Source organism: Pipistrellus hanaki (genome assembly GCF_964339955.1).
Source record: "Pipistrellus hanaki genome assembly, chromosome: 11".
In the NCBI taxonomy this organism is placed as follows: Eukaryota; Metazoa; Chordata; class Mammalia; order Chiroptera; family Vespertilionidae; genus Pipistrellus; species Pipistrellus hanaki.
Window position 1 is genome coordinate 22,268,797 of NC_140513.1, and position 25,790 is coordinate 22,294,586.

The window sequence follows — 25,790 nt, forward strand, 5'->3', positions numbered from 1 at the left end:
GGTGTGCAAGAGGCAGCTGATCGATGACTCTCTCTCATCGATGTTTCTAACTCTCTATCTCTCTCCCTTCCTCTCAGTACAAAATCAATAAAAATATATTTAAAAAAAAAAAAAGAAAGAAAGAAAGAAAGAAAGAAAGAAAATCAGATACTAACAAATGTTGGCGAGGATACTAATGAAAATGTAAAATAGTACAGCCCCTTTTGAAAATGGTCTAAAATTTCCTCAAAAAGTTATAAACAGAGTTACCATTTGGCCCAGCAATTTCACTCTGCATTTACCTGAGTGAAATTAGGTATATATCCATACAAAACCTGCAAACAATTACTCAGGGCAGCATTATTCATAATAGCCAAAAAGTGGAAACCATCCAAATATTCATCTATCAGTAAGTGGATTAAAAAATGTGGTGTTATCCATTCAATGGAATTCATTCAGCCATAAAAAGGAACAAGTACTGACACATGCTACAACATGGATGAACCTTAAAAACACGATGCCAAGTGGAAGAAGCCAGTCACAGAAAACTACATATCATATGAGTCCACTTAAATGGAATGTCCAGACTAGGTCAGTCTAGAAAGACAAACAGATTAGTTGGCTGCCTTCGGTTGAGGAGGATGGGAAACTTGGGAGTAATAGCTAACGGGTATGGAGTTTCCTCCCGGGGTGATGAAATGTTCCGAAATTCATTGTGCGGATTGCAACACTCTGCAAATACACTAAAAAACCATTGACTTGTCCCCCAAAAAATGAAACAAAAGAGAGTGGTAACATCACTGACACAGAATACAACCTCCACAAAATAAAATCAAAGCAGCTGTTCAAAAGAACCACAGTTGCTATTGTTACTAAATTCAAGGGAACTTTATCTCGCCGGTCCTCATTAAGAGAGGGGCAACCCTCTGGGACAGAGGACACCAATCCTCAGCGATGCAGCTGCAATAAATTCAATAATATGAGCAAGTCCCTTAGGAGTTTTTAAATAATCTTTCATGGTAAGCTAATGGCCAGAAGTCAAAGCTCAGTAAAATAAAAAGTTCCACAGGGAGCTATAACACCGTCCCAGATATGCAGCACGCTTGACAGTTAAGCTTAATCCAAAGATTAAAATCAGAATATAAAAAAAGAATGTATAGGCCATTTATTGTTCAGGCCATCCTCCCTTGGATACCATTTTCCTGCAACTCACGTTGAGTTATGCTCTCAAAACACCTTGAGTATTACCTTCTGGGTGATTACTTTTTCGTCCTCTATTCATTAAAGGCAGATCCGGGCTACGCTGCCCTCCATTCTTTCACCCCACAAGCCCTCCACAGTAATCCCATTCACTCCCATGGCCTCAGGTGCTGATTCATTCAACTAACACGTTTACTGAGCACCTGACATGTAGCAGGTACTGCAGCGGGCATTGGGGAAACATCAATGAGTAAAAGAAATAAAGATCCCTGGCCTGGTTACCCTCCAGCTGGGGAAGGGAGGGTCAATACACATAATAAGTAAATGAAATGGTTGTTTTAGAAGGTGATAAGCATAATATGACAGTAAGGTTTTGTTTGCTTGTTCTGTTTTGTTTTTGAAAGCAGGAGGAGAGGAGGAAAATGAAAGAGTCCAGAGAGCCGAAACCGGTTTGGCTCAGTGGATAGAGCGTCAGCCTGCGGACTGAAGGATCCCAGGTTTGATTCCGGTCAAGGGCATGTACCTTGGTTGTGGGCACATCCCCAGTAGGGGGTGTGCAAGAGGCAGCTGATCGATGTTTCTCTCTATCCCTCTCTCTTCCTCTCTGCAAAAAATCAATAAAATATATATATATTTTTTTTTTAAAAAAAGAGTCCGAAGAAAGGAGCTAGAGGAGTACAGAAGCCAAGAGACCTGATTTCAAGTGGCCTCTTTGACTTCTTAGAAAGAGTCACTGGCCGAAATCGGTTTGGCTCAGTGGTAGAGCATTGGTCTGCGGACTGAAGGTTCCCAGGTTCGATTTCAGTCAAGGGCATGTACATTGGTTGCGGGCACATCCCTAGAAGGGGGTGTGCAAGAGGCAGCTGGTGGATGTTTCTCTCTCATCAACGTTTCTAGCTCTCTATCTCTCTCCCTTCCTCTCTGTAAAAAACAATAAAATAAATTTTTTAAAAAAGTGTCACTGGCTTGGAGACTGACAGAACAGAAGAAAAGCAGACTATTTCCCCATGTTTCAATGTTTTTACAAAGAAAAGAAAAAAAAAAGGGATTCTGGTGGAACTTCGGGAGGCAGGAGTGAGCAGAACAGCCCATCTCCCCGCGTCTACGGAACGGGACCAACCTGAGGGAGGGGATGAGCTCCAGGCCGCAGCATTAAGAAGTGCTATTGGCAGACAGAGCAGCACAAAGCGCTACCGCAGGTTGAATATCAGAAAACCAGAGCTCTCATTTTGTCCCAACTCTATTTGTAACCTGCTGCTAACTGTGAACAAGTCACATAATCTCTCTGGAAGCAGACAGGTTTGCACCGTTTCCGTTTCCCTCTCTCCCATCACACCTGGTTCTACATCCTCGTCCCCTTATTTTTAGACGTCTATTTTAGCACACATTCTGAGCTACATGTTCTCTGTTCTTCACACTTTCCTCAGTCCCTCAACCACCTTATGGCAGATTGCCTAACAACCAAAGAGTGTTGAAGTAAGGCACACTTATTTTTATATGAAGATATATAACATTATATTCAAAAGATTAGATCTCAAAATCCTAATGCAATACTGTTTTTGCATATTATCTGCCAACTTTTTTTTGAAATGACGCTTTTTCAAATACCTCCACTGCAAGTAAACAGTATTTTTTGGTAATAGCTCATCCACATTTCATTGCCTTATATAGAACAGTGACCACCAACGGGAAAAAAGTGTCTCATCTCTGACCTGGAGGGACCGACTTACCTACAAGAAGCCTTCTGAGTAGCATAGATGAATTCACACTTTCCATGGATGCAGTAACCATTGAGGTTTTCAGGGCAAGGCATGTGGTTTCCAATATAAACATCCTCTCTTTGATCACTAGCATCTTAAAAGAGCATAAACCAGGTCAATAAATAATGAAAAGCAAATTGAGAAATATGGACTTTTCAAGGGTTCTGAGACAATAAGTAAATTCACCCCTTGCTGGGTAATTTGGAAAGGAAATTTATCAAGTAGCGGGATGGATCAGAATCAAGGTCAGACAATGCCAGAAGCACAGCAGGTGGACTGTTTAGACTCAAAGCATTTGGAAGTATTTACAGGATGTGACCACTATGAGCTCCTGTTGGTTAAAAACAATCTGCCAAAAAACAACAACAAAAATAACAACACACAACTAAACATCTTTGTTAAAGGCATAAATGTGACTTCTATGAAAAAGCTCATCTCTGTGACAGAGAAATGCTGCATATACCACTGGCTTTTGGAGAATCAACGTATTCTGATCCTTTACCAAGGGGCTATGAAATTGGGGCCAAGGAACACTGGAATGGCAGAAAGTTATGGGATTCTGAAATTTTAAGGTAAAATGTTTATTTTTGGAATAAACACTAACAAGCATACTGATTTTCTTCCAAATGAAAATAGTTTTGCTATTCTTTTTATACAGCATGTTTATTATATGTTAATATAAAAATTTCAAATAATACAGGGGACAAAAGATATTTAATCACCTGAGATCTCCCTATCCTTAGAAAACTGTTATAAACATGCTGATGAACAGCCATTCAGATGTAGATATACTGATTTGAACTAAACTGAGCTGAAGTGAAGAAAATGGAAGTTTGCTGAGTAATTCCACTGTCAGAAATGGGAAAAGGGTCAGGAAGGAAAATGGAAAGAAGCAGGATAGATGAAGACATAGGGAACCAGTCTTCAAAATCAATCATATTCATTCCTTCATACTCTCTATCCATCCCTCTCTCTTTTTTAACCAGGAAACGACACCTTTAATTTTCAGTGATCTGCTACATCATGGGGAGTATTTTTGGGGGTATTTTTATCTAAAGTTTTACATGTCTCCTCCCCGCCCCCGCACCCCCCCATAGATCCACCACCACTCCCCCCACCCACCATTCCCATCCCTGAGGGCAAGCCCCCACCACCCCAGTCCCCAGTGTCTCTGTCCATTGGTTATGCTAATATGCATGCATACAAATTCTTTGGTTGACCTCCCCTAAATAGATCTCTGGATCTATTTTTGTTCATCAGTTTACGTTGATCATTATATCCCATATATGAGTAAGATTATGTGATATTTATCTTTCTCGGACTGGCTTATTTTACTTAGCAGAATCTCAATCTCTCTCTCTCTCTCTCTCTCTCTCTCTCTCTCTCTCTCTCTCTCTCTCTCTCTCATATTTACATACACATACTCATTCACAAAGCCACACATTTTAAAATGGATTTTTGTACTTTTTTTTTTGGCACATTAATCCTCAGCTCTATGGACCCAGAGTTCCCCAATGTGTACAGGCCTGTCAATTTCCTATTTCCTGCCGTTTCTTTTGACAGTTCCAGCTTACAGATTCTGTGTATTATTAGCTGTGTGACCTTGAGCATTCTGTTCTCTCTAAGCTTGACATTGCATAACTGCAAAATCAGAATCATAATAGGGCCTATACATCATGTGGTTTCAAGGACTACATGAGGTAATTACTGCGTACAAGACTCTAAAACAACCAGCTAGCACCCATGTAACAGCAAAGGCTTATCTCCCCCAAATACAAATAAAGGTGCTAATAAAATTTGAAGAATGTTAATGGAAACAAAAAGGAGTAAAATAGAAGGCTGTGTGTGTGTGTGTGCCGGCACGTGCGTGAGTGAGAGAGAGAGAGAGAGAGAGAGAGAGAGAGAGAGAGAGAGAGAGAGAAGAGCAAGAGAGAAGTGGGAATAGAGATGCCAACTGCAGAAAAAACTGAGAACTAAAAATGTAGATTTTTCTGAAGATCAAAATCTATACTAATAAAAGGGTAATATGCTAATTAGACCAGGTCGACTGGCCATCTTCCGGACATCCAATGTCCTTACGGACAAAACCATAGTGTTGGAGGCCAAGGCAGAGGAAGTTAGGGGCTATCAGGCTGGCAGGGGGTTAGAGGTGATCAGGCTAGCAAGGGAGGGCAGTTGGGGGCAACTAGGCCAGCAGGGGAGGGCCATTGAGGGCAACCAGGCCAGCAGGGAAAGGAAATTGGGGGCATTAGGCAGACAAGTGAGTGGTTAGGAGCCAGTGGTCCTATATTGTGAGAGGGATGTCTGACTGCCAGTTTAGGCCCAATCCTGGCAGTCAGACATCCCCTGAAGGGTCCCAGATTGGAGAGCGTGCAGGCTGGGCTGAGGGACACTCCAACCCCTCCCCCTTTCTCCCCTATGCATGAATTTCATGCACCGGGCCTCTAGCGGGAGATAAAAAAAATAATTAAGACACATCCGGTCCTCAAAGGGCTCACAAGGTCTCCTCCAGCTCCCAAATGGTCATTCTGCTGTGACAAAAGAAATCAAGCCCTTTTGTGCGCTGCTGAAATCCTGAGCACCCACTTGTCTACTACAACACACATGATATTGTTGTATATTTGGGGGTTTTCAATCAATTGCTACCATGAGACTGTGAGAGCCTTTGAGAACCCAGACATTTGTGTTACTCATTTCTGTATAACTCTTAACACTTGGAAGGTCGTACTTTTCTTGGCCTGGTTTAAAACTAAAAGTGCTATTCTACATTTGAACTCAAGCCATAAGTGGCGGAAGGGGAAAAGCACTGTCTCCCATAGCACCTATCACCTCGCACCTCTCAGAACACGGTACCTTCCTGGTATCACACACAAGGAAGTATGTAATGGGACCATAGAGACTGAGGTTATGCACCAGCCTATGATAATAATAAATTCCTATAAGGTGTGTAACAATAGGACTGGATAGTCTAATGAGACTGTGATAATGTGCTAATCTACCATAAGAAAGTCCTATAAACAACAGAAAATTTCAAGAATAATGTGGAGCTGAAAGCTAGCAGGATTCAGCTACATGAAAGCAATGAGAAAAAGTTAACTAATTTAAAAACAGTATTTTGAGGAATTAATAGACAAAGTATGGCCCCAACAGCATTTACTGAATGAATTAATCAAAGAATGTGGCGTTAAGCTCTAGACAAAAGGAAGCTGTATAAAACATGAACGTGTCTAATAAAACTTTGATGTCTGTGGCTGTCACAGAATCCAAATTCGGCATTATGCTTAGTACCAATGATATTCATTCCATTCTATTTACATACTATTTCTGTGCACAGCCATATGCTCAGCTATTCTACACAAGTTATTTATTGAAAGTATACATGGTCCCAGTCCTGAAAAAGTTTATAATCAATTTAGGAAATCAACATATACACACAAAAAGCTGAACAAACCCCAGCCGGTTTTGCTCAGTGAATAGAGCATTGGCCTGTGGACTGAAGGGTCCTGGGTTTAATTCCAGTCAAGGGCACAAACATCAATTGCAGCTCAATCCTGGACCCTGGTCAAGGTGTGTGCAGGAGGCAACCAATTGATGACTCTCTCTCACATCAATGTTTCTCTCTCTCCCTTCCACTCTCAACAAATCAGTGGAAAAATACTCTTGAGTGAGGATTAACAAACAAAAAGCTGAAAATACAAGGGAAGAAGGAAGAGAAGTGTGGCTCAGTAACTGAAAGAGCATTGGTACTTAGATATGAAAGTGATACATCATTAGTGACTCTTGCCAAGACAGGGAGGGGGGAAGACTAGGAGAGCTGGAGACCTTGATCCAGGAGTCAGTCCAGGAGTGGACGTATAGAGGAATGGTGGAAAGCAAAAGGAAGGTAGGACACAATTCTCATGAACAAGTAATAGATGAACCTACAAAGATCTGTATATTCAGACTGGGGAAGGGTATAAAGGAAAGTTGGAAAAATAAGGTAAAGACAAATTATGGGGGGAAATGAACTCCGTGAGAAATGTTTTCTTGATTGTATGAAGAATAACACAATGAAAGCTGTGTTTTACAGAAAAAATTAACCAAGAGGGCTGGTGGTTAAGGGGGATGGAGAGTAACTGCTAATGGGTGTGAGTTGTTTTCCTGGGAGAGTAATGAAAATGTTCTAAAATTAGATTATGTTGATGCTTGTACAACTCTGTAAATATAACAAGAACACAATGAACTGCACATTTTAAACAAGTGAACTTAATAGTATGTAAACACTCAAAAAGCTCTGAGGAAAAAATAATTGGATACCAGCCTGGAAGATAAAGGGGAAAGAGAACTAGGAAGACCAATTAGGAAGTCACTACAGAATCCAAACTTGTGACAATGAAAAAGCTAAGCTAGAGTTTAGCAGTCGGAATAGATATTAGAGACGCGGAAAAACAGATATGGCTTGAAGTTGCTTTGGAAAGAAAATGAGCTAAACAACTCAGATCTGGAATGGTCCCTGGAGGTTCTCTGGTCCGATGAAGGAATCCCTTTAGTTAATAACCCTGAAAGCCTGTTTTCTTTCTGCATACTCCCAGAGGTTAGAAACACAACTTGATACAGTTAATTTCAATATTACCAAATTTTCTTATGTTACATAGAATCTCTCTTCCTTGAACTTTCTGTAGATTTCCCCCATGTCTATTCACCCACTAACTCATTGCCCACCAATTATTTTTCTTAAGGTCAAACTTCCCCAGTCTAATCCTTTAGATAGTTTGATACAACCATCTATAAGAGTGGTGCCCAGCCCTGGCCAGGGTGGCTCAGTTGGTTGGAACATCATCCTGTACACCAAAAGATGGTGGGTTTGATTCCTGGTCAGGGCAATGCCCAGGTTGTGGGTTCGATCCCCATCGGGGTGTGTGCAGGAAGTAACCAATGTGTTCTCTCTCTCCCTCTCTCTTCCTCTCTCTCCTCTCTCTCTCCCCACCCTTCCCTTTCTCTCTCTCTCTCAAATCAATAAAAATATATTCTTGGGTGAAGATTAGATTAAAAATTTTTTAAGAAAGACCAAGGCTAGAGAATAAATTTTGCCAAGATGATAGCTGATGGTAGATTACCTATTTGGAAGGAAATTAAGAAAGAAAGCAAGGGGAGCAGAATAGAATTCTGGAATAGCTGTGATAGAAGGTAAAGAATGCCAGGGTTTAGGGTCAGAGAGTCCTTGCTCTGTCATTCCACACAAGCCACAAAATCTCACAGTTCCAGCTTTTTCATCTACAACATGAGGACAACATGATGTAATGAGGATTCAATAATAACACAAACATGTGAAAGCACTTGGCCCATAGTAGGGTGTTCAATTGACAATTGCTGAATGGTGAGTGCCCTACGGAGGTTCCTCATGAATCAATGAACATGCTATAGATAGGAGGACCTCTGAGCACAGCCAGGCTACCGACAAGGAACTAGAAAGCAAAGGTATCAACAATTCCCATATTAACATCAATAATAAATTCAGTGGTGTGGCATTTAACACTCAGGAGAAATCCTGGGCAGATATTAATAGCACGTTATAGATGCGATGATTGAGGTGCCGAGAAATCAGGCCACACAGCCTGTAGGTGCGAACCGAACCTGACCCGTGAGCACAAGCGCTTTACCGTAACACTACTATGCCAGCAAGCTACCCTGGGAGGGGTGCAGGGAGTGGACGAATGCAGCATGGCCAAGCACCTGCTCTCTAGGCCAAGTACATTAATAACTCCAAAAGGGAAAAAATTAAAAAGGCTGTCACGATGCCAGAAAGCAGGGGCAGAAGCAGAGCCTCGCACAGCAAGAGCTGGGCACAGACTGGTCCTGTGTAAACAATGTCCTCAGGCAAGTGGTGACAGGCAGGCTCCAGGAATCACAGCTGCGGCCGCTGGTGCCTGGACAATGTTTGGTGTGTCTGCGCCACACAAAGTGTTACTTGGTCACCCGGCGGCTCCTCCCACCCAGAAACAAATCCTGCGCCAGCAAGCAGTGTTTTCAGACACAAAGGAGAGTCTGGTTCTAAGGGACCGTGAGGTCAGAAAGCCCAGCGCCACATGGCGTATCTGCAAAGGCATGTCCGTCCCACTGGCGATCCATCCTGGCCCATCAACGAACCATCCAAACAAAGCACAGGGAGTGGTACCAACAACCAAGGCATGCATTTTGAAGGTCCACTGCTAAAGCCACAACTACACCAATACCATATCCGTAAGTCTGGGGCTCCTTATTTCTACAAATCCCCCATTAAAAGCTACACCATGCCCTTTCTTTCTTCCCCTATACTACCTAGCACCTCAAGCTTCATCAATAACATGTCTCTCTGCATATCCTTCCCTAACCCCAGCCTTCCTGGACCCCGTCAAAGAATTTTCTACCTAGGTAAAAATGCCTACCCACCTTCCAACACCTGCCACTACTCTTTCATTTCTAAATCTACTATTTTTCACACCAACCTTGGCTCTTCCTGTCCTAGCTTTCCCACTCTGTCCGGTGAAACACCTTTTCTAATGTGAGTAAATGCATCCACCTTCTCATTGCCTTAGAAAATATCTCTTTCGCCTCCCTGACCTACCAAGATCACATTACTTTCCAAAACACCTTTCCTCCCACCTCCCGCTACGCTCACCTCCAGATCAGCATTCCATCCTCTCTCCCAACAACCTTCCTCTTTAGGGGTCTGTGCCGTCCACCTACACATCCTTCTAACCATCCTCATCATGACTCTTCACCACGCTCCACAACGCACACCCTCAGACTTCCTTCAAGGTGATTTTAGCAACTGGCTCAGTCTCATCTTTAGATGAGGCAAAATTTTTCAAGACCATTGGTTTTTAGAAAAAGAGAGAGGGGAAGGGAGAGAGAGGGATAGAGACATAGAAACATCAATGAGAGAGAAACTTCATCGATCAGCTGCCTCTTGCACAGCCCCTACTAGGGATTGAGCCCCCAACGTGGACATGTGCCCTGACTGGGAATCGAACCACGACCTCTTGGTTCCTAGGTTGACACTCAACCACTGACTGAGCCATTCTGGGAGGGCCAAAACCATTTTTAAAAGGCAATATCAAAAGAGCTGTATGAGAATATACAAACAACAGTCACCAAGCAATGGAATATTTCTCTGGTTCTGCTGGTCAGCAGGCAAGGAGACGACTGAGAGAAAGAGGTCCTAGGTAGGGTGAGGGTAAGGTGAGGTATAGCTCAGGAAAGAAGCAAAAATGTCTTGGTAATAAAAAGGTATTGTGGTTCAATTTTAGACTGTATGAAAATATCTTTTGATAAAAAATGGCCTCATTAAAATGTCATACGCCTCAAAGGAACTTCCTGGGTAGATGGAATTATAGATTGTGACAAAGTACAGTGTACATGGGGTGTATCCATTTGTCAAAATTGATAGCTAACATTTGTGTATCTCAGTGCATGTAAATTATACCTAAAAAAAAAAAAAACAATAGTAAAATAAGAATAATGACAAATCAAGTGAATGGGATTATAAAGTCAAAACAAGAATGACAATGCTGATCACCTGTTGAAGAGGAGTATTGGGTACATTATATTATTCTGTTTTCATATGTTTGGTATTTTCTATAATCAAGTTTTTAAAACGCCACATACCCATCTCCCACACACCTCACGCTCGACCCTCATATCCTTGGTGCCTTCAACATCTATAACGAAGCTTCTAACACTGCAATTTCCGTTGTTACCGACGGTTTTTCAAGAGGTCAAGAAAAGCACCAATTCAGCCTGCATGCTGGACATTGAAACGCTCCATTTCATGATCACTCTCCTCCAGGAGCTCAACTTAAAAGCTCTTTCTTGCTGAGAACTGTCTTATGATTTTTCCAGCTGCTTCCTTTGGTTCTCTGGCTATAACCTCATTCAGCTTCGATGTTCCTATTGGTCCTTTCCCAAGAGTAGTTGTGAGAATCAAAATGAAATAATGGATATGGAAATGAGAAGTAAAAGAGCATTGCACGTGAGGTCAAGGGACCTGAACCCAGCCTCTGCTCAGAACTTTACTGCATGTAAGACTTTGTGCAGATAAATCCTACAGCTGCTTTGAGCTGCACCCATTCTTTGACAAGTATGGAACAGACACTCTACTAAACATCAGGAACACAAACATGATAGATACAGCCTCCTGTCCTCACTGGACTCATAGCCTAGAGGGAGATACAGATGAGTAAAAAGGCAACTATAATTAGAGTAGGTTATGTGCTTGGGTAGAGGACTATATGAGACAGGCACCTAATCTAGATTTAAGGGTGAAGGAATACTTCCCAAAAGGAAATGACTTTTAAGCTGAGCCCAAAATGATGAATAACAGGCAAAGAAGAGTTCCAGGCAGAGGGAACAAGGCTGAAAGACCTGTGCACAGAGGGCAAGTGTTAATAGTAGGTTCTACAGAAGTAAAAGAGGATATAAAAAGCAAATATGAGGGATCTTTCCATATAATTTCCTAGAATTGCAAGTCCATAATTATCATAATAAAAATTTAAAAAAAAAAAATATGTGAAAGTATTCTGTACATTGAGAAATGCTTTAACTATTTTATTTAATATTATAACTAACTAGAGGCCCAGTGCATGAAATTCTTGCACGGGGTAGCAGGGGAGGTCCAACCTGCGCCCTCTCAGAGTCTGGGACCCCTCACTCCTTACTGCCTTCCTGCTCACTGCTCCTTACCACTCGGCTTGCAGTTCCTTAGCACTGTCACAGAGGCAGGAAAAGCTCCTGTCACTGCCGCTGCGCTTGCCAGCCATGAGCCCAGCTTCTACGTGAGCATATGCCCCCTGATGGTCAGTGTGCATCATAGCAACCAGTCGTTCTGGTCATTCCACCATAATGGTTGCTTAGGCTTTTATTATATAGCCAATCACTGCAGAATGTATATTGCGTAACGGAGAGCCATGTTGGAAAGGTCATTATAATAGACATAGAATTACTAAGGACAGCTAGTGACCACATTTCAATAGTTGGCCAAAATTTTAAAAGTCATGATTCAGTACCTTTCACATCTGGTCGATAAGGTAGTCCATCGTCTTTCTTTCCCAACAAACTAGTGTCGTCTGTGTCTATAAGAGAAAACCGTTTTCAAATTAAGATACATATGATGTGTAAGTCACATCAGGTAAATCCCAAATATTACAAATGCCCTGGGTCCTTCCCAAGTCTGTTCACTATCGTGCTCACATTCCCCTCCATTCTCTTGATCTATTGTGGCATTTCTGCCTCAGGCCTCGGGCCTCCCAGATGTTCACACGCTCTGCAGACAAACAGACTGATTTCATTTAGACTGCACCTCAAATGTTTTCGCCTTAAAAAAGTCTTCCTCGGGCAAACTGAAATAATGCACACACTGAAGAAAAAGAATTAATCCTACCTCCAAGGGACAATGGATTCAAGATTTACCTTCTACCACAGTTTCCCTGGAGACGTACCAGATTAAGATAAATATAGAATCTCAGCTTGTTCTCAGACAATTTTACTATAAAAATGACCCCGGACAGTGCACTGCATTTAGACTGGGAAGGCTGTAAATGAAGTACCCGCTGGGAAGCACAAGCTGCAGCTTCCTGTACACAGTGGGGGAGGAAAGGGAAGATGGAGTTGGGTGTGGATGGAAACATTATACAGGGGACCGAAATAAAAGTGAAGGGCCAACTCCTCCAAAGGATTCTAAATCTGCATGAATTTCATTTAACAAAATTCTTAAGCTTGGCCAACCATCTGAATTTGAAATTCCAGGTAGTATCATCAACCATGCTCTCCAGTTTTTCTGAGGGGGAAAAAAAAAAAAAGATTTTTTTCTCTCAAGCTCTTCTTTCAACCTAGACTCTAAATGCCACCCCAAAAACGAAAGACAAACCAAACTGCTTCCTTGAGACCAAAGCTAAGTGGACTATCTACCTACCGATCAGCAAATGGTTTCCTCTACCATGCCCCCCTGGAAATCCTCAGATGAGTTTCTTGGGTATTATTTGGTAGCTTAGACCAGAAGTATGGCACATAGTTGTGCAGTATTACACAAATAATTTGTTACCAATATAAAGTACCAAATTTTGGCTTACAATTTTCCCCCCTTAGATCAGTTAAAAACATATCCCTTTAATAAGTGCAAAAAAGGGAGGAGGTATGGGAGGGTGGCTAGACCTAATAAGCAAGAACAATGTACAGTGCTAGTCCGTGAGCATGTGCCTGGCCCTCGTGTGTTACCAGGAAATAATATTGTACATTATCCTAGCCCGCATGCATCTTACTGAGGAAAGAAGGTTTGAAAACATCTGTGCCTGAGTAACTCTAGTAGGGATAGAAAACAAAAACTCATTCTTAGTTGGGATTATGGCTTCTAAACTATGACAAAAAAGCAAGAAGAGCAAGAAGAATTTTTACTGAAGATAATCATTTTTCCTTACATTCTATAACTTCACACCGTAAGTTTTAATAGTACATAATATGCAGGGCCAAAAACTACAGAGAGGATGTGGAAACAAAGTAAACTATTACGCTCTAGAGCAGTGTTTCCCAAACTTTTGACATATGTGTACCCCTTCTATAATTTTCGTAACGTTGAGTACCCCTCGTACTCATGAGAACGTAGAATTAGGCGCAGCTAAGCACGGTGCAACGCGTACCCCTACCAAACTCTTCCAGTACCCCTGGGGGTATGCGTACAACACTTTGGGAAACACTGCTCTAGAGAAAAAAGATGAAGAAAAGGTGGCAACATTTACAGTTTTACTCTAATTAAGAAACTAACAAGTTGATTAATTCTTAAACAGCTCTAATCATTATAAACTTAAGACATCCTTTAAGAGCTATGAACATACCTAGAAATCCACGTTAAAGTCAGCTTCGTAACTAAATAACCAAAAAGCATAGTTTGTGAACTCGGAAGATACAAATAAGTGAGAGAAAAAAAATCTAAAATAGAAATGCAATAAAGAAATTTAAAAGTATAAAAAAAGAAAATAAAGCATGAAGTCCTCATGTAAAAATGTGGAACACTATCAAGGTGTATACATAAAAGACATACAAACTAAAGAAAAGACTATGGCTAAGTGGAATGAATTTTACCTGTGCAATGACCGAGATGCCTTATGTCGATTTGCTCTTGCTTTATACAAGACGCTTCTCGAACAAAACAAGGATTGTTATAGGAGCTCCCGTCAGAAGCGCACACGGGGTTAAAGCTGTACCCGCTGCAGTCTATATTACATACACACCTGCGGGAAAAGACAGAAATTACCTGCGTTTTACAACAAATGTATTTCACAAGGCTGCAACCTCAAAGAAGAGAAACTCTGGTGTTCAGTGGACACTAAGTTATATAGGTAAATGTACAGATTTTGAGGACTTCCATTTTATGTTTTATATCTATTATTTATTTCTTAAGATAGATGTTTATTTTCTTTCCTTTAAAATATGTTTATTGATTTTTAGAGAGAGAGGAAAGGAGAGGGAGAGAGAAAAGCATGGATGTGAGAGACAAGCATCGATTGGCTCCTGCACGCCGCCTACTGGGGATCAAGCCAACAACCTGTGCATGAGCTCTGACTGGGAATCAAACCAGCTACCTTTTGGTGCATGGGACGACCTTCAACCAACTGAGCCACACGACCAGGGCTATATCTATTATTTTTAAAAACTGTCTTAGTGATTGGGTGAGGAAGGTATACTACTATTACTTCTTATTTACAGATCAGTAAGCTAAGACTTGGAGGAAGAATCTGGACACAGATCTGATAATTAGTTGGACATGACGTTTAAGTCATAATTCTGTCCTTTCTAGGATACCATCTTGCTTTCCAATAGATGTTGATGACATCTGACATCTCCTGCTTATTGTATCTAGATATGAAAATTCTAGAGAAACCACTAGAATATTAATTTTAGGATGAGATTATCGCTAAATTCTTGCCTGAAAGAAGTTATTAGCTGAGGATTCACTTTGCTTAATCCAGTCAGGGACTTAAAACAACATGTTGATGTCTGCTACAGAGAGCAGACTACAGAGCAAAAGGGGTTATGAGAAAGGAAGATGGTCCCTCCATAATAATAAAAAATTTCATTCCTCTGGAAGATATAATTCTAAACATTTTTAAATAACCTCAAGATCTATAAAGCAAAAATTGATAAAACCACAATGAGAAATAGCCAAATCCACCATAGCAGGTCTTAATATGCCTCTCTCTATACTCATATATCAAGCAGACATCAGTAAAACTAAAATATCTACGGGTGAAAGACATGATGCTGGGATTTTCTTTAAACTACTTCCCCCACAAAATGTGGGGAGGTAAAAATAGATGAGACAAAACTGGACTTTTTGAAGCTGAGTGATGGACATATGAGAAGGGATTATGCTCTTTTTTTTCTCCTTTGCTTGAAATTTTCCTTATCCCTGGTAAATTATTTGACCTATATTTGAAAGGCAACGTTACAGAAGACCTAGACCAATAAGAGACCAGTAAATTTAACTTTGAAATGAAGAATGTCCTATAAAGAGAACAAACAAAAAAATATACAGCCCAATTACAAAACGAATAACCATTATCTAGAATATACAAACAAAAATCTACTTTTAAGGGGTTGAGGACAAAAAGTAGAGCATAATCCCGTCTCAGATGTCTTGAGGTTATTTAAAAATGTGGGGAAAAAGGAACCCTCGTGCAGTGCTGGTGGGAAAGCAGACTGGTGCAGCCACTGTGGAGAACAGTATAGAGTTTCCTCAAAAATTCTTTAAAAATGGCTAAAAATTAAATACATTTAAGAAGTTAGAAAATTAGTAATGAAATAAATCCAATGAAAATAAAAACGGGGAAAATATAGTTGATATAGTTATGAATATACAAGTATAGATATAAAACTATAGATATATATCTTAGCATAAATATAAAATAAAGTTACAAAATGAAGAAGATCAATACAGCTAAAAGTTGGTCCTTTGAAAAGACTTTCAAACTGACAAAGCAGGATGGGGACGGGGGGGAAATAAGTAAAAAAAAGTATTAGGAATAAAAAAGATGACAGACTCAGTGGGAATTATGACTAAAATATTAAGTTATTATAAATGACTGTGTTAGCAAGTTTGAAAACAAGTGAAATTAATAACTTTAAAAATATTAACTATCACCCTAACCGGTGTGGCTCAATGAATAGAGTGTCAGCCTGTGGAGGGTCCCAAGTTCAATTCCAGTCAAGGGCATGTACCTTGGTTGTGGGCACATCCCCAGTAGGTGGTGTGCAGGAGGCAGCTGATCGATGTTTCTAACTCTCTATCCCTCTCCCTCTCTGTAAAAAATTAATAAATTTTTTTAAATAACTATCAAATTTTACCAAAAAAGAAATAGAAGCTGAATGATACTATAATCATTAAAGAAAGTAAGTCAGTTGTTGTTGTGTTTTTTAGAAAAATCCCTTAAAGACAGCATCAAATCCAGGTGTTTTCAAAAAGAAAATCCATGAACACATTAATGCCAAACATTCAAGGAAGAGATAATTCTATTATTACGCAAAGCCATCCAGAGACTAGAAAAAACACTCCCTACTTTATTTTATAAAGCCATATAACCTTAAACAAAGTACAGGTTATAACTCATTGAATAAAAATGAATAAGAGGAAATCTCATCCTTACAGCACATAGAATACAAAAGATACTGTAATCATAAAGCAAGAATAGGATGTTATACAAAAGGTGCACCATGAGAACAAAAATGAGCTTTGGGAAATTAAAAATGATAGCAAAAACAAAAAGCTCAACAAAGTACTGGAAGATAAAGCTGAAGAAACCTCTCAGTAAGCACAGCAAAAGTATTTTTAAGTAGGAAATAGGAGAGAAGAGAGAAAGGACTAATCTAGGATGTCCAACATGCAAATAACAGACGCACCAGAAATAGAAAAGAGAGGCAAGAAAATCATCAAAGAGTAAACTGGACGATTTCACAAGTCCGAAGTCTCTAAGTTTCTAGGAGAGGGCATAACGTTGTGACATTTCTTGACATTGGAGACCAAAAGAAGATGGTCTGAGAGAGAAAGCAAATCAAATACAAAGGGTCAGGAATCGGAATGGCTTCTGTCTTCAACAGCAACACTGGGTGCTAGAAGGCAAGAGAGCAACGCCTTCACAATCCTGAGGGAAAGTGACCTCTCAGCTAGACCCATGCATTTGCTGAGTTACAGTATTAGCTGGAGCTGAAAAACATTTTCAAATATCTTGTACCTATTCTCAAGAAGCTACAGAAGGATATACTAAAATGAGAGTAAAACCAAGTTCAAAGCAAAAGTTATATATAAAAAAAAAACCACACAAACAAACAAACAAATACACACAGAGTATCCTATATTGGGGTGATATAAAGAAATTTATAGGATGATACTTGTGGTATAACAAAAAATATACTTGGTTTTCGCCCCTGTTCCTAGCTCAGAGCTCCTAAACTTCTCTTTTCTGTGAGAGCAGAGTCTCTTGTAGGCTAAGGAGATGACTCATAGCTCTTTCTCGAGTTCTGATAATCATTTGAGTCATTTTTTCAAATTATCAAATGTAGGGGAGGCCTCCGAATTAATAGAATGCTGGGCAGAAGTGCAAGAGACGTCCTTTGTGACTAGTGTCTAACATGGAGCCAGTCTCGTGGGTCTGAGCCCTTCACCTGCAGGGTCTGTGCTAACTCCACGTGGAGAGTGTCAGAACGGAAATGAAATGAATGATAGGACATGCAGTTGGTACAGAATTGGAGAACTGATTGTTGTTGGAAAAGACACTCATTAATGGAAGACCCTGAGAAGACACCTACATACACAATGGACAGGGCAACCAGTCCACACTGAAGTACTTGCCCTCTGTAGCTCTGTAGACAGTCGTGTGGCTGGCTGCCATTACCAAAATACCTAAGCCACTGGGTCCTCTTTATAGCTGGAGGACAGAGTGCCCAGGTAACCCTGGTCCAGAGTCCGATCTGTATTTAACTTGTCTTGACCGTGCGGTGATGAAGTTTCCAGACTCCCCTCCATGAACCAAATGAGCGCACCCGAGAGCTGGAAGTCGGCCATGGTGAGATCAGAAGGAGAAAACACACAACAGCCCACTCCCTGATGGCGTTTCTGCCAGTCACCCATTCCTGGTGACGCTGGAATCCTGGCAGGTGTATCAACTACAAAGAGCCTTATGTTCCCATGACTCACTCATGGTCCTGCCCACCGGCTTCCTAGGAAGGGAATCTTGTAAACTCTCGGGAAGTGGAAAGCCAGCTCTGACCCAAAGGCTGTTCCATGAACCTTCAGCAAGCCTTCATGTGCAAGTGACCATACGACCCTCGCTTTTCCATGGCTGGGTTAATGCTTGGCGCTGGTAATCCGGCAATGTTCTATTCTGTACTCAAGGTGTTAATAGGGGTAGTATTCTTTAACTTGTGTATTTTAAACACGTCTTTATGCAATGTGGATTTTATAACAGAGGTTTTAAATAAGGCGTAGACCAGTATGTATAGTGTACTGTCATTAGCTTGAAAAAAAAAAAAGGAAAGAAAGAGAAGACGCACATATTTGCTTATACGTGCATAAAATCTCTGGGAGATTAAATTAGAAACAGGTTGCAGTGACTGCCCCTACCACAGACAACAGGGAGGCTGGAAAAATGGACCTGTTGGTGTAAGGTCTCTTCAAGTTTTGAAATCCTAACATGGCGAATTTCACAAAGGCGTACATAAAGAAATGCTTCAATGACTTCCATGAGTTAGCTCTGTGATTTTTGGCAAGTCACAACTCCTCGCCTCTAAAACAGGGATAATACCTCATAACACTGGTGAAAGAATCAAATAAGCTTCTGGGGAAAGTCCTTTGAAGTCATCAAATACGATGCACATCTGAAAGGTATTATTATTATTATTATTATTGAGAAATATCTACCCTTCCCCTCCCTTTATCCTTACTCTACATAGAAGGTGCCATTCCTTCTCGACAGGGTAAGTTTATTTTAGCAGGTGAGAAAACAATGGCTTAAAATAATTCATGTGAAGTTATTCAGTCTTAACAAATACCTAACGAACCCTCTGACAGGCTCAGCACAATACTAGTCTTCTTCACATGTTTTAGTAAATCCTCCCAATGACCCTGTGTGCAGCTCTAAGTGAGTAATGAAGCCTTACTGTGAACTGTCACGTGTTCACTAAAAACCTGTGGAGGGCCCCTAGACCTACGGAGGACCCCTATGATACAACCTCAAGGCAAATTCATCCAATAGAGAAATCAGCAAGGCAAAGCCCCTGTCCTCAGGGAGCCCACAATCTGCTAGTGTTCCCAGCAGTACAGTAAGTGCTACCCAGAGGTGGTTTCTCCAGCCCGAGGAAGAGCACTGAATAAAGCCACCTGGAACTCACAGGGCCTGGGGTCAGAGCAAGAGAGGCTTCCAAGAAGAGGTGCTGACTTCTGACCCAAGTCACATCTCATCCATGTCTAGAAGGAAGAATGGAAACAAGTACAAAAAAACGGGGATGGGACTCCAGACAAAAGAAATAACAGATGCAAAGTAGTATCAAGGGGAACAGCATTTGGAAGACAGAACAAGAGGAGGGGTATTTTGCATTTTAAAAACAAACCTCTCAAAGGAAACCTTTCCTGCAGCTATGGAGAGCTCAGGCAACTATTTCTAGACAAAGGAGACTGCCTTTGCTAACATCCAACTTACCTTTGTATAAAGTAAAGTTTGGTAGTGTTTATTTCCTATTATCAGAAGGAAAAGAGCAGCATACAGTTCTTGTTCTTTTTTTTAATATATTTTATTGATTTTTTTTTTTTTTTTTTTTTTTTTTTTTTTTTTTTTTTTTTTTTTACAGAGAGGAAGGGAGAAGGATAGAGTTAGAAATATCAATGAAAGAGAAACATGGATTAGCTGCCTCCTGCACACCCCTGACTGGGAACACGCCCACAACCAAGGTACATGCCCTTGACAGGAATCGAGCCTGGGACCTTTCAGTCCGCAGGCCAACACTCTATCCACTGAGCCAAACCTGTTAGGGCTATTTTTCCATTACAATCTAATGGGCCACCTAGGAATTTATTAAATGTAAATAGTTTTAAAAATCTACTGTTCCATGCATCCAGAGTAAGGCAATGTTCAATGATGGAAATTATAGTTATCTTTGATTAGGAGGAAATAAGAATAGACGAGCAGATCATGGTAGAAAATTTACTTCTTTGTTTCTTTTTTTAAAATGCATATGTGGTTTCCAGAAACTAGGGCAGAATGGAGGACACGGATGTATATAAAGCATTCCTCTGTGTGTGTGAACAAGGGAAAAGATTTCATTGCACTTCCTGACAGAGAGAGACTCGATCAGATTGTGATACTGACCAGCAATCTGCATGAAAAACAGAACATGGCACCCAAAAATGACAGTGATGTCCAGCAGGTGGGTGAACTGCTTATCACAGCTGTCAGTCATGCTGCACACATCCATGATTCTCTGAGCAACTCCGAGCTCCTCCATCACTCAAGGGCAAAAAGGGAAACAGCCTCTCCAAAGAGACTGACATCAAAGAGGCAGAAGAACAGGAACTATTTCCATAAAGCACATCAGAGACAAGTTCAAAGAAATAATTTGAGGATTTTTATGACTCACCTGCACTGACATTACGCCCGATGAATCTACAGATTGCTCAAACCTTTCATGGGCAGGGATTTAGGTCAGGTGTTTAAAAGACACTTATGTGAAGGAGTTCTGTGATTACCTGGCCCACTGTCCAGATAATGGCCGATGGCTATCTTGCAACAATAACTTCAGATTAGAAACATGGTTAAGATAAAGACAGGGTTTGATTGCTAAGAATATGTGGTTTAAGAAACACAACTTACTATAAAACAGGTACTGCTTCCAACTTTTAAGCCTAAATACAAAGTTGATCCACTATATTTCACAAAAATGGGATACTGAAACTTCACCCATGTGGGAGATGAATTTCTGGGAAGTTCGACCTCATTGCCATACATATAAATTCAAAAGCTAGGCATGAATGAGGATACCCATCACAAACCCATGCAAAGCCCATAATGCCACTGGAGAGACGGTGCTTCAGGAAGAATGGGGTGAGGGGAAGCCTCTCAGAAGCAAAAATAATCTATCTACATATATAAAAACCTAAACAACCGAATGACCAAACGACGGGTCGACGGGTCGCTATGACATGCACTGACCACCAGGGGGAAGATGCTCAATGCAGGACCTGCTCCCTGGTGATCCGAGGGCTCCCACAGTGCGAGCACTGCCTGACCAACAGGCACCAGACACAGGGCTCACGGCTGGCAAGCGCAGCTGTGGTGGCATGAGCCTCTCTCGCCTCCATGGTGGCAGCAGCAGGCGCAGCGGGGTCAGGATGAGCAGAAGGGGCACTGCGCCTGGCCCGAGCTCAAGCTCATCCCCAGCCACCTCCCACTTTGTGCACTACTACATCCCCCCAAGGGGTCCCGGATTGCGAGAGGGTGCAGGCTAGGCTGAGGGACCCTACTGGTGCACAAATCCATGCACCAGGCCTCTAGTTCAAACTCTAAAAATTTAAAATAGCCACAGGGCAGACAAGAAAGATAAAATACATGCAATGAATAAAGTTTCTGCACTTCACTCAAGGACCTACGGTATTTACTCTGATTTTACATTTAGAATTTATTCTTACATGAGCTACAGTTCCTACATGCATTTTGTTTCTTATGCGAGAGAAGTAGAGAAGCAAGTTAAGAGTTGGGGCTGCCTGGCCGAAACTGGTTTGGCTCAGTGGACAGAGCGTCGGTCTGCAGACTGAAAGGTCCCAGGTTCGATTCCGGTCAAGGGCATGTACCTTGGTTGCGGGCACATCCCCAGTAGGGGGTGTGCAAGAGGCAGCTTATCGATGATTCTTTCTCATCGATGTTTCTCTCTATCCCTCTCTCTTCCTCTCTGTAAAAAAATCAATAAAATATATTAAAAAAAAAAAAAAAAAAAAAGAGTTGGGGCTGCCTCGCTGGCTTGGCTCAGTGGTTGAGAGTCAACCCAAGAATCAGGAGGTCACGGTTCAATTCCCCATCATGGCACATGCCTGGGTTGTGGGCTCAATCCTCACTGGGGGGTGTGAGGGAGGCAGCCAATCTATGATTCTCTCTCATCATTGTTGTATCTCTCTCTCTCTCTCTCTTGCTCTCTCTCTCTCTCCCCATCTCCCTTCCTATCTGAAATAAATAAAAATATATTTCTTAAATAATAAAATAAAGTTGAAGAATGTTCTAATTAAAAAACAAAAAAAGAGTTGGGGCCATCTACAGTCAGGCCCACTTGCAAGGCACACTGACAGACCCAGAAGCAGCAGCTAAGAACCCTACTGGAGAAGAAAAAAAATTTTTTTTTAAACTATATAAGAACTCAAAACACAGAGCAGAATGGGCTACTTAGGCATAGGAGTGAAGCAAACTGTTACTGAGAACACCACTGGCCCCTGAAAATAGTAGCGTAAGCATGTATAATATATGCACAACACAGTGTTTTTGCTGCTTAGCTACAAGCCATTCAGCTTCACCTGCAAAACCTGAATAATGCTTCCTTGCCCTACCCACCATAAAGAGCTAAAATTAATTCATGTAACAACGTCTAAAAACTAATATTGTTGAAATATGTTCTGTGAACTATGTTTAAGATGACAATACACTTAAATCAATTTCCATTTAAATGACTAAATAAAAAATTAGCAATTCTCTTATTACCAGAAAATCAACATGGTACCATTTTTTCCCCTCTTGCCAAATGCCATATTTTTTAAAAACTGTGACCAAGATAAAGAGAAAAAGCTTCCTAAAGCAAGAGAAAGCGTTTAGTTGCCCTTGGGAGACTAGATAGGTTATATAACCACTCTTCTGACAGGAAAGACATTTCAAAATGAGAAAGTATAAAATATGTTAAATGAATACCCATATCTTAAAAGTATGACATGAAATATCATACCTATTATAGTAATAGAGCAATATTTTTTAAACTGAAGGGCATAATCACTAGTGGATTATGAAGTCAATTTAGTGAATCACGACCAGCAATTGTTAAGAAAATAGGCTAGAAATATTAAAGTGCATGTGTATGTATATACCAGTGCTGAGTCACAGTGTAAATGGAGTTGTGGTCAAAACGTCTGAAAGTGGCTGATAAGCAAATCAATAAACTGGCATATGGTGGTCTAGATAAAAACTAAACAACTTTTTTAAAGCACCTAGTACTCAAGAGTGACGAGGAGATGATAAGGACATACAGAATTCACAGCTGGGGCCAGGCTGAAGAAGAGAGCATTGTTGTTGTTTTTTAAGGCATCAAGCAGCCCAGCCCCTGTGTAGTTCAGCAGTTGGCACTGATCTAGGAACCAAGAGGTCACCACATGCCAGGGTTGTGGGCTCGATCCCCAGTAAAGGGAGGCGGGGGGTAATAAGAGGCAGCCAATCAATGGTTCTCATCAATGTTTATCTCTCTATCCTTCTCCCTTCCTCTCTCTAAAAAAAATTCAATAAAAACATATTAAGTATAATGTTTAGAAGGTCATTAAGCAGCAATCTATGAAGTAGGAAAAGACAATAGCTCTCATTCTAGGAATAAAACAGACAAATACAGGGAGGTAGATGTAGAAACATACTGTTCTAGAACTTAGGAGAATCCACCCCACAAAACCCTCTGACTTCAGTCCTCGTTTTCTCATCGGTAAAGTGAGAGGATTGAACTAGAAAATAAACTTCAAGATCCTATTCTCTGATTCTGGTAGAATACTATATAATAAAGATGTAATCGTATGCAAATGGCCATTACACCGTGAAGCGTAATGACCGACCATGTAATGACAGGATCATGGATCAGCAGGAGGGCGGGGCAGTGAGCTACAAGTGGGCAGAGGAGAGCTACAGGAGGGGGCAGGGCAGAAAGCTAGGGAGGGACAGGGGGTGGGGAGTGGGGGAGCTACAGGAGGACGGGGCAGCGAGCAGAGAGCTACTAGAGGGCAGCAGCGAGCTACTGGCAAGCTACTGGCACAGGGATTCGTGCGCCGGGCTACTAGTTCATAATAATTAAGTCGTGATAGGCATATGTGGTTTATAACTCAGACCTTGTATTTAACAACTAAAATGTTATCTTTTGATAAACAATTATATAACACCTTCTTAATAAATAATAGGTTTTTACATAAAAATCAAGGCACGATGGCTAATGCCATATTTCAGCATCTCAGTTTTCTATACCCAAAAGGTCTAGATGGCTGGGTCAAAATTACCTTCAGACAAACGTTACTATTTAGACAAAAGTTACTATTCATGAAAAGCATATAGAAGGGCCTTGAAGTAGATAGATAGATAGATAGATAGATATAGATAGATATAGATAGACAGATATAGATATAGATATATATCTATATCTACTTTCTTGGTACCATGACCCATTTAAAAGCAGAATTTTTTTAAATTACAGTCTTCACTTAAATACATATAAATTGCTAAACTCAGCCATAATCAATAATAAATGTTTTATAGACTAAAAGATTAGATGCTCCTAAGATTTATTTTTTAAAATGGTAGGAACAACCATTTTAGCTTAATCACTTACTGTGTAGGTAAAGGAACCAATTTGTTCCTTCGTGTTTTTCCCCTCTGATTACATCATTTCGTGGCCTGGACAAAGCTGCCTGTCCCAGTGTGTGTTGGTTCCTGAGCCTGCATGCTCCCTATTACTGGTAAGCCCTCCCCTAGTCTGTGCCCACTTCCTTACGCTTAGTCTGTATCTGCAAGAACAGTGGTTGCAAGTTCTCAAGTAAATAGACACACACAAAATTGATTTAGTACATACAACAGAGTTGCCCTGATTGGGCATAGACTACCTATTATATCAGGTGTTCACAGAAAGATGTGTATGTCACCGTGTAGATGTCACATTTGGGGCCACCTCTGAGGCTAGATGGAATCTGTTCTACTTCTAAGCCCAAGATCTCTTTCAATTTAGGGATGAAAATGAGAGCAGAAAAAAATCTATGAAATAGTACTGAATAAAGATACTGTCAAAAGAATAAAAACAGATCAATAGACCAAACCAATCAATCACTGACAACTATTTTTACTCTGGACACAGAGTCCTGAGGAAAAACACCAAAAAGAACAAAATCTGTGTACACACACACACACACACACACACACACAAAATGGTGTTTCATCATGCCATATTATTAATACAAAATGAGAAGAGAGTGTAACATCTATTATCTGTTCTTTCTGCAAATCCATATTACTCATTTCTCTTCGTGTCTTTGAACTAATATCTACTTTGGAAAACATGTTCTTCCAAATCAAACCACTCTGAAATGGATAGACACATCAATCCAAGTGACCAGCGTGCAAAAACAGCAAATTCGGGCATCGCTGAATTCACTTTTTGCTGCACTTATTGGTCTTTTGCCAATTCTCACCTACTTTGAAATACATTATCAGACATTAATTTTACCAAGTCCCATCCAAATAGCTGATTTTGACATTACATCATGCCGAAAATGGTGTCATCCTGACTTGTAAAACTCACTTTGGGCATTAGTGCTAATTAAAGCCTATTACTGCTATTCAGTGAAAGGCTTGAATATGCATTTGAGGCTGAATAAGGCACAGGACTGAAAAATACATATGAGTAAGAGAGAATGAGTAAATCTCTATGAGGTAAGTATTTTAAAATATGCACTAAGGGTAAATTGAAGCAGGGAAGATCCATTTGTGCTATAAGGTCCTGGAGTCAGCAATAAGGCTTTTAGAATCAACCATAAAAAAGGGAAGCATCCAGGGAAATAAGAGAAGGTTGAGACTGGGAACC

At 40.7% G+C, this 25,790-nt stretch overlaps 1 protein-coding gene across 1 annotated transcript in view; it reads right to left on the bottom strand.

Annotated features, from left to right (window-relative positions):
- TMEFF1 (transmembrane protein with EGF like and two follistatin like domains 1) overlaps window positions 1-25,790 on the bottom strand; it is a 66,051-nt gene that overhangs the window by 7,774 nt on the left and 32,487 nt on the right. Inside the window, exons 6-8 of the mRNA XM_084899759.1 lie at window positions 14,031-14,179; window positions 11,963-12,028; window positions 2,910-3,033 (exon numbers count right to left, since the gene is read on the bottom strand). Of these exons, the coding sequence (XP_084755885.1) occupies window positions 2,910-3,033; window positions 11,963-12,028; window positions 14,031-14,179 (339 nt within the window). The remainder of the gene's footprint in view (window positions 1-2,909; window positions 3,034-11,962; window positions 12,029-14,030; window positions 14,180-25,790) is intronic.